General features: G+C 35.8%; 1 protein-coding gene across 2 annotated transcripts in view; it reads right to left on the reverse strand.

Annotated features, from left to right (window-relative positions):
* LOC112056193 (heme peroxidase 2) overlaps positions 1-12,518 on the reverse strand; it is a 65,295-nt gene that overhangs the window by 28,333 nt on the left and 24,444 nt on the right. For both annotated transcript variants that reach the window (XM_052884396.1, XM_052884397.1), the window contains exons 2-4: positions 7,947-8,111; positions 7,451-7,608; positions 2,777-2,943 (exon numbers count right to left, since the gene is read on the reverse strand). In XM_052884396.1, the coding sequence (XP_052740356.1) occupies positions 2,777-2,943; positions 7,451-7,608; positions 7,947-8,111 (490 nt within the window). The remainder of the gene's footprint in view (positions 1-2,776; positions 2,944-7,450; positions 7,609-7,946; positions 8,112-12,518) is intronic.

Below are 12,518 nucleotides of genomic sequence, written 5' to 3' on the forward strand. Positions count from 1 at the left end.
CACAGTTTCATTTGGTTACCATCCAGTAGAATGTGATTAAGTAGGGTTTTATTAAACCCTACTTCATTGCATTAATTAAATAAATAAATTAATAAGTACGTTAATTAAAACCTCTAAGCCTTCCGGTTCTATTACATAACAGAATGTAGACCTCATTAAACGATATTCTAAGGATATTATTTGTATCTCAGAGTGCATTCTATCAGATAATATCAAAGTAATCGTGTGTTTAAAATAAAAAAATATATAATGTTAGATTAAAGTGCATTCCGTAGGCATATCTTATTACATCGGCAACTATAGCTTGGCAAGTTTGTTGGTGACATTCTCATGATATGCAGGCGACGGGGGGACGGGAGTGTTACGAACTAATTTGCCAAGCTATACCTATACCTTCCTAAGCGATGGCGCTTCATGGAAGTAATAATAGGTAAATTTGATTGCACAATTATAATTTAGGTATGGTGAATTATAATTATATTTTGCCTTAGTATACAGATGGGTGAAGGTCACTCGTAACAATTATGTTTAACAACGTGTAATTGACTCCAACATCTCGGCCAAGTTCAAGTAAAAATCAAAGTCTTCGCATCATTAGACGCATGATTGCAGCGCGTGCGATGCGTTACGAGTTACGACATCGCTCGTCTCCCATTCATTTTGACTTGTGTTATAGTGTTACCATGACTTTAAGATGATTTAAGCGACAAATGATATATCTTATATTATAATAGCCGACGTTGCGCGGTTTTTCCCGCGTGGTTCCCGTTCCCGTGGGAATACGGGGATAATATATAGCATATAGCCTTTCTTGATAAATGGGCTATTTAACACTGAAATAATTTTTCAAATCGGACCAGTAGATCCTGAGATTAACACATTCAAACAAACAAACTCTTCAGCTTTATAATATTATTAGTTTAGATAATAACAGACGATTCACAGTCCACACCCTTTATGGTTTCTACACGACATCGTACTGGAACGCTAAATCGCTTGGCAGTACGTCTCTGCCGGTTTCTAATATAAGAAGGGAGCCCTTGTCCTGGAAATACGTTGCTAAAAATGAAAATTGTCGCTTTATGGGGTTGTAGCTCTGAAAGTAATGATCGCAGATACCTTGTTACTTCTACGAAATTGCTTTACTATTAACATACTTTTAATTTACATACAACTAGCGGACGCCCGCGACTTCGTCCGCGTGGAATTTAGTTTTTCACAATCCCTTGGGAACCATAGATATTTCCGGGATAAAAAGTAGCATATGTGTTAATTCAGACTATAATCTATCTCTACTTCAAATTTTAGGTGATTCGGTTCAGTAGCGGAGGCATTAAAGAGTATCAAACATCGATACCACAAAATTATCAGGTTTGGCAAGTCTCGGAAATTCGTGGATTTTTTCGGAATAAAAAGTAGCCTATGTGTTAATTTAGAGTAAGATCTATTTCCATTCCAAATTTCAGCCAAATCGGTTCAGTAGTTGCAGCGTTAAAGAGTAACAAACATCCAAACATCCATACAAACTAATATTAGATTTAAAAAACTGTCATCATCCCTAGTATTCTACAGGGATGTCCAGAAATATTCGGGTTAAGTATGGTTTACGTATATCAACAAAAACTACATCCGTCGTCCTTCGCATCACTGCGCATGCTGTGAATGCCCACACGACAAGTAATTGATTACGGCGGCTTAATAATAGAGGACTTGGAGTTGGTGATTGTACTTATTGTCTGAGTTCTTGACGTCGCGTGACCTAGCCGTGAACTACGCTCGGCTTCGAATTCATAATCGCTGTAATTATACTAAAGCCAAATTCGATGTGGTATGTTTGTCAACAAATTAAAAATAAGGATATTAATAATTTGAAATCTAATTGAAAAAAACTGATTGTGTTAAATAAAATTTGTAGAGAAAACACCGGATAAAGACTGCCTCGTTAGTCCAGTTATTAGCTTATGTAGCTTCGGATCGTGAGGTCTCGGATTCGAATCCTTGATGGGGTTATAAAATTAATGCTTTTCTTTCCTTTTAGAAATACTCAGAGCTTTTTAGAGATGAGAAGGAGTCGTCGGTCGCGATCATTATCATTAACATTTGATAGTCATCATCATCATTTTCAGCCGATTAACTTCCACTGCTGGACATAGGCCTCTTGCATGGACTTCCAGGCATAACGGTCTCAAGCCGCCAGCCGGCGCTGTATCCAGCTTCTCCTGCTTCTCGCTTTTTTAGATGATCGGTGATTATTCAAAACATACCCTACTGCCAACCTAAGCAAGTGGTGGGTCTAATTATCCCCTCTCCTATAAAGAGGGAGGTCTGGCCATGTGGTTAAACAGTAAACACACAGACATATAATTTTGAAAAATCGTCCCTAAATTAGCCTTAGTCCACTAATAGATATTTTAAAGAGGTAGTGGTGTTGTCTCTACTATACCGATTTAGAAAATTATTTTACTGCTAGGGGGACACGTTATTTGTGACTGTAAAGCTATATTGTATTCCCGTATTTTCACGGGAACAGAAAGTATGTGGATGAAACCGCGGGAAGTCTGCTATTTTCATAAAAATAATTGATAGCGCGCTAAATTATTATTAGGAATACCTATTATATAGTTATTTTTATTGGAAAAATTATACTAATTAATGACAATATTTATATATCATATTTTTTATTATATTATATTTTATTTTTATTATATTTAATTATACTAATTAATGACAGATGGGCATCACTGACTCACAAACTTTAGCTTTGGTTTACATTTACCTTGTTTCCGTTAGCAGTGGCTATTAGGTCGTCCATCACAAACTGTCCCCAGGCGGCCAACATGCTGGTGACGTAGTCGTGCTCTGAGGGTTGAGCCAGTTGAGCCACCGCCTGCACCGCCAGCGCTGGCTCCGGCACTCGGGGGGGTGACATTGGCTGTGACACACCTGGTGACAAATATGGTCTATTGTAAAATGTGCGATAGCTATATGTAGGAGGTTATATTGTAGCGTGTAGACTAGGATTAATTAAACGTGTAAGTTAGCTGTTAGTGAATGTAATAATGGCGTAGTCTTATGTAAACAATATGGTACAGACACGCATTTCGCTGTCGAGTGTAGATCCATGTAATAAAGTCGATCAGTAAACCTCCTAAAGTGAACACGCTTTTTATTTAAATGCCATCTAACTGTAACGACATATTATAACCGGCAAAGTGGTAACCCCGATGGCAAAATATATTGGACAAGCTGACATTAGAAGTGGATTAAAAGGGATAAACAAATATTGAATAAAAGCCCAAGTCTCACAATTCCCTCGAAAAATGTAAAAAAAACCTCAAATGGCAGAGAATAGCTTTAAACAGTGCCCGAGGCTTGTGTCTCTGGGTGTAGGTGTAAGGTTGATATCAAAAGTGGATTAAAAGTGATAAATAAATATTGAATGAAAGTCTAAGTCTCACAATTCCCACGAAGAAAATAACCAATAAAACCTTATGTAGCAGGGAATAACTATAAACAGTGCACAAAGTTCGTGTCTCTGGGTGCAGGTGTAAGAGTTCCCTTGATACCGCAATGAACACTCAAATTCGCTGCTTGAATTTCTTTTTTATAAAAAAAGAATATTTGCCATATCTTTTAAATATGACCAATATTCCGATTCCCCTCTAACTAATCGGGATAGACTGTATTAGAAGTGGGTACGACAATAGACCAACAGGGCGGGGATCGAACCGCCACCTCTCGGTGATGAGTCTGACCGCTCTTACCGTTAGCTATTGAATTATTCTTCCCGCTTAACTCTCGCGCTGATATATATTTTAATTTAATTTTAACGTACATAGCAATATACATGGCAATTTATATTTAATAGCAGACACCACGGGGTTTCCCACGCGTAGTTTCAATTCTCCTGGGAATATAGGGATTAGATATAGCCTAAGTTACTCGAGGAAGATGCAGCTTTCTAAATGTGATAGAACTTTTAAAATCAGGTGAGTAGTTTTCGAGTTAAATCGTAACAATCATACCTTTACATAATATTAGTTTACACTTTAAATTATACATGACAAGACATGGATGCGTAGCATAAGTATTGTCAAAAGTATAATTTGTTACGCCAATCATATTATGATGAATTTTACATTTTTAAAAAGTCTAAAGAAAAAATTGATTACCAACAGACTACCAATAATTCAAAATTGACAACATTAGATATCATTGAATATTAATTATTCTTGATAACTTACTGAAGTTACAAAATAGCCAATATAGTTCAAGACTTTCAACTGCTCTACATATTTCTAAACAGGTACGTGCCTATAATATGGAAATTGTATTCAAGTAGATCGACTATTGGCTACTACTTTCAGCTGAGTTATTTATTAATTTTAATAGCTTCAATTATAACTAATTAAAAGTAATCTGATGTTATCTGGTCACACTCAATAATATTATTCTGTCTGTCTGAGATAATATTATTTAAGTGCATTTAGCAGTTTAAATGGGCGTTCTGTTAGTTTATTTCTATAACTAAATTCGTAATAATATTTAATTAGAAGTTAATCTAATAATAAACAAATTCAATCTTAATAGCGTCACGGTTAATGGGCTGGTCTGAGAGGTCCAGGTTCGATCCCCGGCCGTAGGACTATAGGTCTACTAACTTCTAAAATAAGCATTTTAGAACTTAGTAGACTCTTTAATAGTCAAGAGGAATATTGTGTCAATTTTTAATTAAATATAATTAAAAATAAAAAAAAAACGAAATGTAAACAATAATTTTGAAAAAAAATACAGTGCCAATTTATTGGCTGACAACACAAAATTAGTTTTCCAAGCCATTTTTTTAGAAAATTGTTTTTAAGTCGTACCTTTCTTTTTTTTTAATTTTTCCTTTATACACTAGCAAAAGTCATTGATCATATTATATACAGCCTTTTCACTTAGAGTGGAGGTAAAAATAATTATTATTGTTTTGTTTTTTCTGTTTGTAGGACCTATTATTAAAACAGAAATGAGAAGTTGGTAAAATATCATACTGCTGATATCTAAATGTATCGATCGATGACGAGACCTTTTTAAGTACTATCTCTGAAAAAAGCGTCTATCTTCCAAGTTAATGTTTAACAAGTGATATGATAAGCTTTTTAATAAATTAATAGTTTTATCCCTTTTGAAACCAGAATGACAATGTTCTTGTTATTCGACGTTAATGGGAAAACAAATACCTAGCTATTTTACTGTAGGTTTGTAGTCAGACGAAGGCATGTTTGGAACCCTCATAGCTTCATAATGTAAGTTTACGATCACTTATCACAACTAACTTCTAATAAAATTTAAATAGCACGTTTGAAATGTCTTGACCTAAGCCGAAAAACTGGTTTTACTAGTTTGTTATCTATTTAAAGAATAAAAATTATTGTGTTTCTAAAAACATATTTTTATTATTTTCAATCGATTGCAGTACAATAATATCAATTCATTCAATTTCCATTCTTATAGTGGACACAGGTACTTATGAATTTATTAATCTATGCTTACTAATATTATAAAGATATTTGTGAGTTTGTGAGATTGTAGGGGGTTAATTTCTGAATCTTCTACACCGATTTGTAAAATACTTTTACCGGTATAAAGCCACATTATTTGTGAGTATCAAAGGCTATATTTTATCCCCGTATTCCCATGTGAGCGAGAACTACGCGGCTAAAACCACGGGGCGTCAGCTAGTGATAAATAAACACCTTGCCATAGTATTGCGCTCTCAAGAATTCGGTAAAATATATAAGATATGCAAATATAGTGTAGTAAGATAAAAAGTGAAAGTGAAAATAAGTGTAGAAAAGCTCACATCGTGAGTTTCATAACCATTTAGCCTGATTTCATTGGCACCAGGTCAAGGTCATCTGATCACAAATTAGCGATGTTAATATACAAAAGATGTATAATATGTATTATTTAATATTAAGAATTGAACAATGTCTTCTCGTTTAAATAAAGTATTTAATAATAAATGTAGTATGCTACTCTGATAACAAGAAGGTTGGAGTATTCTGAAGTAAATATTGGTTGAATGGTTCTAATTGAGACCTTTATTCATGCTAAAAGAGATATGCAGCAAAGAGGGCTTGGAAAGGAGAAAGCAATTAATTGTCTGTAGCTAATAATTGGGCTATTCCGTAACGATGTTTTATCTCTACATAAGTACGTAATTTTTTTTCCCAAATATCAATTAACAATAATTTAATGAAAATTAATTATCCTAGTCATAGGTATGCGTAAAAATTAGTTTTAAGCAAATTCTAGAGCTGTGATAGCCCAGTGGATATGACCTCTGCCTCCGATTCCGGAGGGTGTGGGTTCGAATCCGGTCCGGGGCATGCACCTCCAACTTTTCAGTTGTGTGCATTTTAAGAAATTAAATATCACGTGTCTCAATCGGTGAAGGAAAACATCGTGAGGAAACCTGCATACCAGAGAATTATCTTAATTCTCTGCGTGTGTGAAGTCTGCCAATCCGCATTGGGCCAGCGTGGTAGACTATTGGCCTAACCCCTCTCATTCTGAGAGGAGACTCGAGCTCAGCAGTGAGCCGAATATGGGTTGATGACGACGACGACGAAATTCTAGATGAGCGTAGTAATTCTGCAGGGGGATTTTAAACGATAGACTTCTATTGCTATTCGATTATGTTCTACAATCACTTACATAATTTCCTTGAAAATCGCTTTTGCAATTATTGTTCTTCTATAACTACAATAGTTTGATTGTTCAGAAATTTACTCACATTCATTAAAACGTACGTTGAAATCGTTGATTTTAATTGATATCAAAACAATTACTTTACGTAACCTATAGCGTGACAATTTTTCCCTACTCGTTCCAAATTGATGTGTGAATATCCTTAGACTATCAGTATAGTAATTACTCTAATTATTTTAAAAGTGTGGAGGACAATTTTCAAAATGAAAGATTTATTTTTTTATTTATTTATATAAGACATCATCAGTTTTACCAATGTGAACTTGCCCTATATATTAATTTACTCTTTGACTTGACTGTCTCGTCCTAATATAAAATCATTTTGATGTTTTTAATACAATGACAAGATTTTTGATTTAAATCTTTGGCCAGTCAGATCATCGTCACATTATAAAAACAGAGATCTATTTTTCTAAAATCTTCTTGTTATTAGGTGTTCTGTTACCGTCGGGCGTATCGGCGTGTTGTTATTAGGTGTTCTGTTACAGTCGGGCGTATCGGCGTGTTGTTATTAGGTGTTCTGTTACCGTCGGCCGTATCGGCGTGTTGTTATTAGGTGTTCTGTTATCGTCGGGCGTATCGGCGTGTTGTTATTAGGTGTTCTGTTACCGTCGGGCGTATCGGCGTGTTGTTATTAGGTGTTCTGTTACCGTCGGGCGTATCGGCGTGTTGTTATTAGGTGTTCTGTTACCGTCGGCGTAGTTCGGAGGCAGCAGCCGTATGAACACGTCGCCGCGCCGGCCCCATGGACGGTGTCGCACGTTGTTGCACTCCCCGCTGGCGCTGCGGTATTTGCTGGGAGGACACGGCGTGTTGCTGATGTCATCCTCCTCGGAGCTACAATTGTATCTGTAGACAATATATATATATTGATTTAACTTGATTTTCAGAACGATCATCAAGATCACTATAAAAAAGTCAGTGCACATTGAACATACTCGCCCACATGAGTCCCCAGACTGTATAATCGTTTAAAAGAGAGCTATATTTTGAGATATTCATATGTAGGTAATTCAAAAATTTTGGGAATAGCAGACGGAATAGGCAGATGGTCCATCTGCCTTCGACGTTATCTTTTTTCAAGTTGCATACTTGAAAAAAGATAACGTCGAAGGCAGATCTCTCCAGGGATCTCTCGAGGCTCCATCGAATTATAAGACGTTGTCACGTCAAAAAGTAATACTTACACATCATTGGCTCCTAGTAGAAACCTCCTCTCAGCAGTCAGCGCTTCGCTAACGGCTCGTCTCAAGTCGCTAGGAACTGCTTGTATATTGCTGTCTTCTATTTTGTTCTTCTGCGCCTGTGTCTGTAGGGACACAATCGCCAGAAGCCATAGACTTCGTCTTATTCTGTAACAAGGAAAAAAAATGGTTCAATAGTGTCATCTCAATAACTAGCGTAGCTTAAACTCAGATCATAATCATAGGTTTATTTTTAAATTTAATTCATTGGACTATACAATTTAGAAACTACGAAAATTATATCCATTCCGAATACAGGTTGTTTGACAAATAAAAATTCGTGGTTTGATAAATTAAGAAAATATTGTCGTATCCATTTTCGCGTTTTTCTTAATTAGCATTTAAGTTTTCGCGTTATGCAAGAGATAATAATTTTATACAGTAAAACGTTGAAGTACTTAACTCACCAACAGTGAATTACCAAATTTACCAAATTTTAAATTATAATCTGTCTATACTTATAATAAATCTGTAGAGAGGTCAATTCTGTACATGAAATATATTTCCAAAATAACTATCAGGGGGTGATTAGTGATCGATACTGATGCCAAAAACGCAATCAGTATAAATTTTATATGTCTGTATGTTAGTTATAGAAACAAAAACAACTCGACGGATTTTAACGAAACTTGGTACAATTATTCATCATACTCCTGGGCTGGTATACTTTTCATCACGCTACGATCAATAGAAGCAGAGCAGTCAAGGGAAACGTTGGTAAAACGGGAGAAGTTACTCCATTTTTACAGCATTACTACTGTAAGGGCTGGACTAAAGATGTCTAAAGGCGGACGAAGTCGCGGGCTTTGTCTCTATAAATTAAACAATTTTAATTACAAGCAATTTATGCGTGTGTTTTAGTAGTGTTAATGAATGTAAATGTAATGCTATAAAAGGTAGCGTTGTAGATGAATGACCGGCAAGATTGAAAGTATTCGACCGCAGAACCTTGATTTAAAATTTCCTAGTTCAAAGCCGACTGACCTACGCCTTCGCAAGTTTGTGTGTAAATGTGTATGTACGTTTGTTAGTACTTAACCCCGCAACTACTGAACCGACGTCCCAAGGGAACCTACTCGTAGTTACCTGTCTTTATGCAACTATGTAAAATGCAACATACCTAAAAAGATTCGATTTAAAATATTAAAAACATTATCAATTTTCTTCATCATTGACAACTCATACTTGGCTCACTGTTGAGCACGAGTCTCCTCTCAGAATAAGCGGGGTTAGGCCTTATTCCACCACGCTGCCCAAATGCGGATTGGTAGACTTCAGACACGTAGAGAATTAGAAAAGAATCAGGTATGCAGGTGTCCTCACGATGTTTTGACTTCACCGTTTGAGACACGTGATATTTAATTTCTTAAAGTACACACAACTGAAAAGTTAGAGGTGCATGCTCCAGACCGGATTCGAACTTACGCCCTCTGAATAATTTTCTTACTAACGCATAAATTACTAAGTATTACAAGTTTTAAAACAAAATCAAATTATTAGTTTGGTCAAGTGCATGAGACATAGATAATAAGTATTAAAGTGATTGGACAAACCGCCATCAATGAAGTCATAGACACACAATCACTTGCAGTCAGATTAATCAAGTGACAGGTTTGGGCCCAGGAAGTGATTAGGTAAATACCGGTTTGGTTGCACGCTGTCCCGCCCACACCATGCCAAAACATGTCACTTCGACCAGAAATTATTGAACCGTTTTAATCTTGGAGAATTTAATTATACAGAATACAATATTATAAAGCTTTCAGTTAGACAAACCATTGCAAAAGTCTCTCCTATAGAACACCGCCCTTACCAGTGTGGTGTCGCCATTTTAGCACTAGGGATGATGACAGTTTTTTAAATTGTATATAAATTAAAAGTATGCTAATAGTAAAGCAATTTTGTCAAAGTAACAGGGTATCTGTGATCATTATTTTCGGAGTTACAGGGATTTAAATGGTCAGATTTGCGGCGCTGCCACGAAACCCTGAGAAACGCCCTGTAATAAATGGTACGATTTAATGACGTCGTAGGTGCATAATGATCGTTAGATTTGTATGGGCGGTCAAACAAAATTACTAATATCTTTGTTATTTGTGCGTTTAAGTTTTTAGTTTATAATTGAAAAATGTCACATTCAAACTGTATGAATTTTCATCTAATTACGATAAAAGATTTCTAATAGATTTTGAAATTTTATAATCTTATTTATTTTGCAAATATCCAGACAATCTTTGCTTTTATGTACAAATTAGTTAGCATTGACCTTATTTACCAGAATAAATCATAAAAATCAATATAAAACCTAGTCATCATCCCTATTGACACCCAACGTCCATTAGCTCTTCGAAGTTTGTGGCCCGCCCATTGGCTCTACCGCTTCGAAACTAGTTGAGTCTAGTATGACTGCGTTAAGTTGGTAACTTACACAGAGATACTCCGAGCATAGTTCGCTTCGCTCCACTCCATCGCCCGTTGAATGATTCTGAGCTTTGTTTTAAGGCCAATAGTAGCGACCAATCCGATCCATAGGTCACTACTCATACTCATGTGTCATTACATCATGGAAACACGCACTGTTTAAAGACTTTTGCCTTCTGATGAATTTGGCCTATTAGAAAACTGGTGCTACCTACTTTTAAAGTACCATATTTTCAAACGTGTAATTATTTTATTACAATGCGTACAGTCAAATAACAAGGTTATACGGTAGTCTCATAATTATTTAGACACGTTGTAGAAAGTAAAAAACAATCGGTGTATGGGAAAATGTCTAATTTGCACAACAATTCGTTCGAACAAGCACATCGTTTAGAAATCTACTTGACTATTCTTCAATGTTTTTTTTTAAATATTACCAACGTGTGTTTTGACCTGCTAGCCGCTCTAGTGTCTTATTTGTCTGTACGCTTAATAGACTTTTTTAAATGGTCTTAAATGGTTCATTATCGTTCTACTAGATTGAAAAAAAAAAACATATTTTTTGAGACGTATGAAATGAAAAACATGTTTGTGTGATGTCATACAATTTTTATTTTTTTGACAATACGAACCAAAACTCCTGTCGGCCATGACGGTCTATATTTCAACTGTTTCATGACGTCACTACAATAAATCCCTTACAAACGGAGCTTTTGACAAATATTAACAATTACTTTGACGTTTAGTACATCAAGTAGTGTCACAAAATGGACGACAGCGTTTTTGATGTTTGGGAAATTTAAAAAAACATTTTAATTAAGTTTTATAAGAAATCCTTTACTTTTATTAATTGATATTGATATATTTCGACAACTTATTCCATGTACTACAATATTGTTTATATTAAATTTGATATGAGCCAACTACCCTATTGTTCAAAAAACTGTTAAATATTTTTCGCCTATAAAATATTTTTGAATTTAAACATTTTTCAGACAGTAATTTTTGTTATTGTTTTGGGTGTTCAAAATATACTAAGAAAAAAAAAAAAAAAAAGGTTTTTAGTACAACTTAAAACAGCCTTGAAGGCCAATAGACCACTTGTAAGCCTCGACATTCGCAATGTCAAACTCAAACTACAACTTTCATACAGTCACGTAAAACACAATACTATTTTTAACTACAACTGTCGCTAATGATATAATATCCGCTATTAAACAAGAACGAAGTATATTTTGGTATACTATTTACTCAATTATAATTATAAGAGGTTTTTGGTGCCTATATTTAGTTTACAGTATGGCTTGGAGCTCGGGCACAGCCTGTCACTCCAATATTGAAATACTCCAGAGATACCAGAACCTAGTATTCTGCACAATACTAAACGCCCCCCTGGTTCACCAAAACAGCAGACATGCATGAATATCTTGATATGCCAACAGTCAAGGAAGAAATAACAAAAAATGCCATGAAACACAAAAGCAGACTGCAAGAACACACAAATCATCATCATCATCATCATTTCAGCCGATGGACGTCCACTGCAGGACAAAGGCCTTTTGTAGAGACTTCCAAACATCACGATACTGAGCCACCTGCATCCAGCGAATCCTTGCGACTCGCTTGATGTCGTCAGTCCATCTGGTCGACCAACACTGCGGTTACTAGTGCGGGGTTGCCATTCCAGCACTTTGGGACCCCAACGTCCATCGGCTCTTCGAACTATGTGCCCCGCCCATTGCCACTTCAGCTTCGCAACTTGTTGAGCTATGTCGGTGACTTTGGTTCTTCGGTTTCTCCGATCATTTCTGATTCGATCACGCAGAGATACTCCTAACATGGCTCGTTCCATTGCTCGCTGAGTGACTCTGAGCCTTCTTATGAGGCCCATAGTTAGCGACCAAGAACACATAAATAGTATTGCCAAATTGCTAATCACGTCTGTTAAGATCAAAAGGCTAAAGCGATCCACTGTGGATGAATTGTGGTGGACAGTAATACCCTAAAAAAGTACCACAACATGAAGATTCGCTTAATGGAGTGGACCTTTAACTTAAAACAATCTCTGCTATGAAAAATTCAGTTTGTAGTCAA

Source organism: Bicyclus anynana, chromosome 11 (genome assembly GCF_947172395.1).
Source record: "Bicyclus anynana chromosome 11, ilBicAnyn1.1, whole genome shotgun sequence".
Classification (NCBI taxonomy): domain Eukaryota; kingdom Metazoa; phylum Arthropoda; class Insecta; order Lepidoptera; family Nymphalidae; genus Bicyclus; species Bicyclus anynana.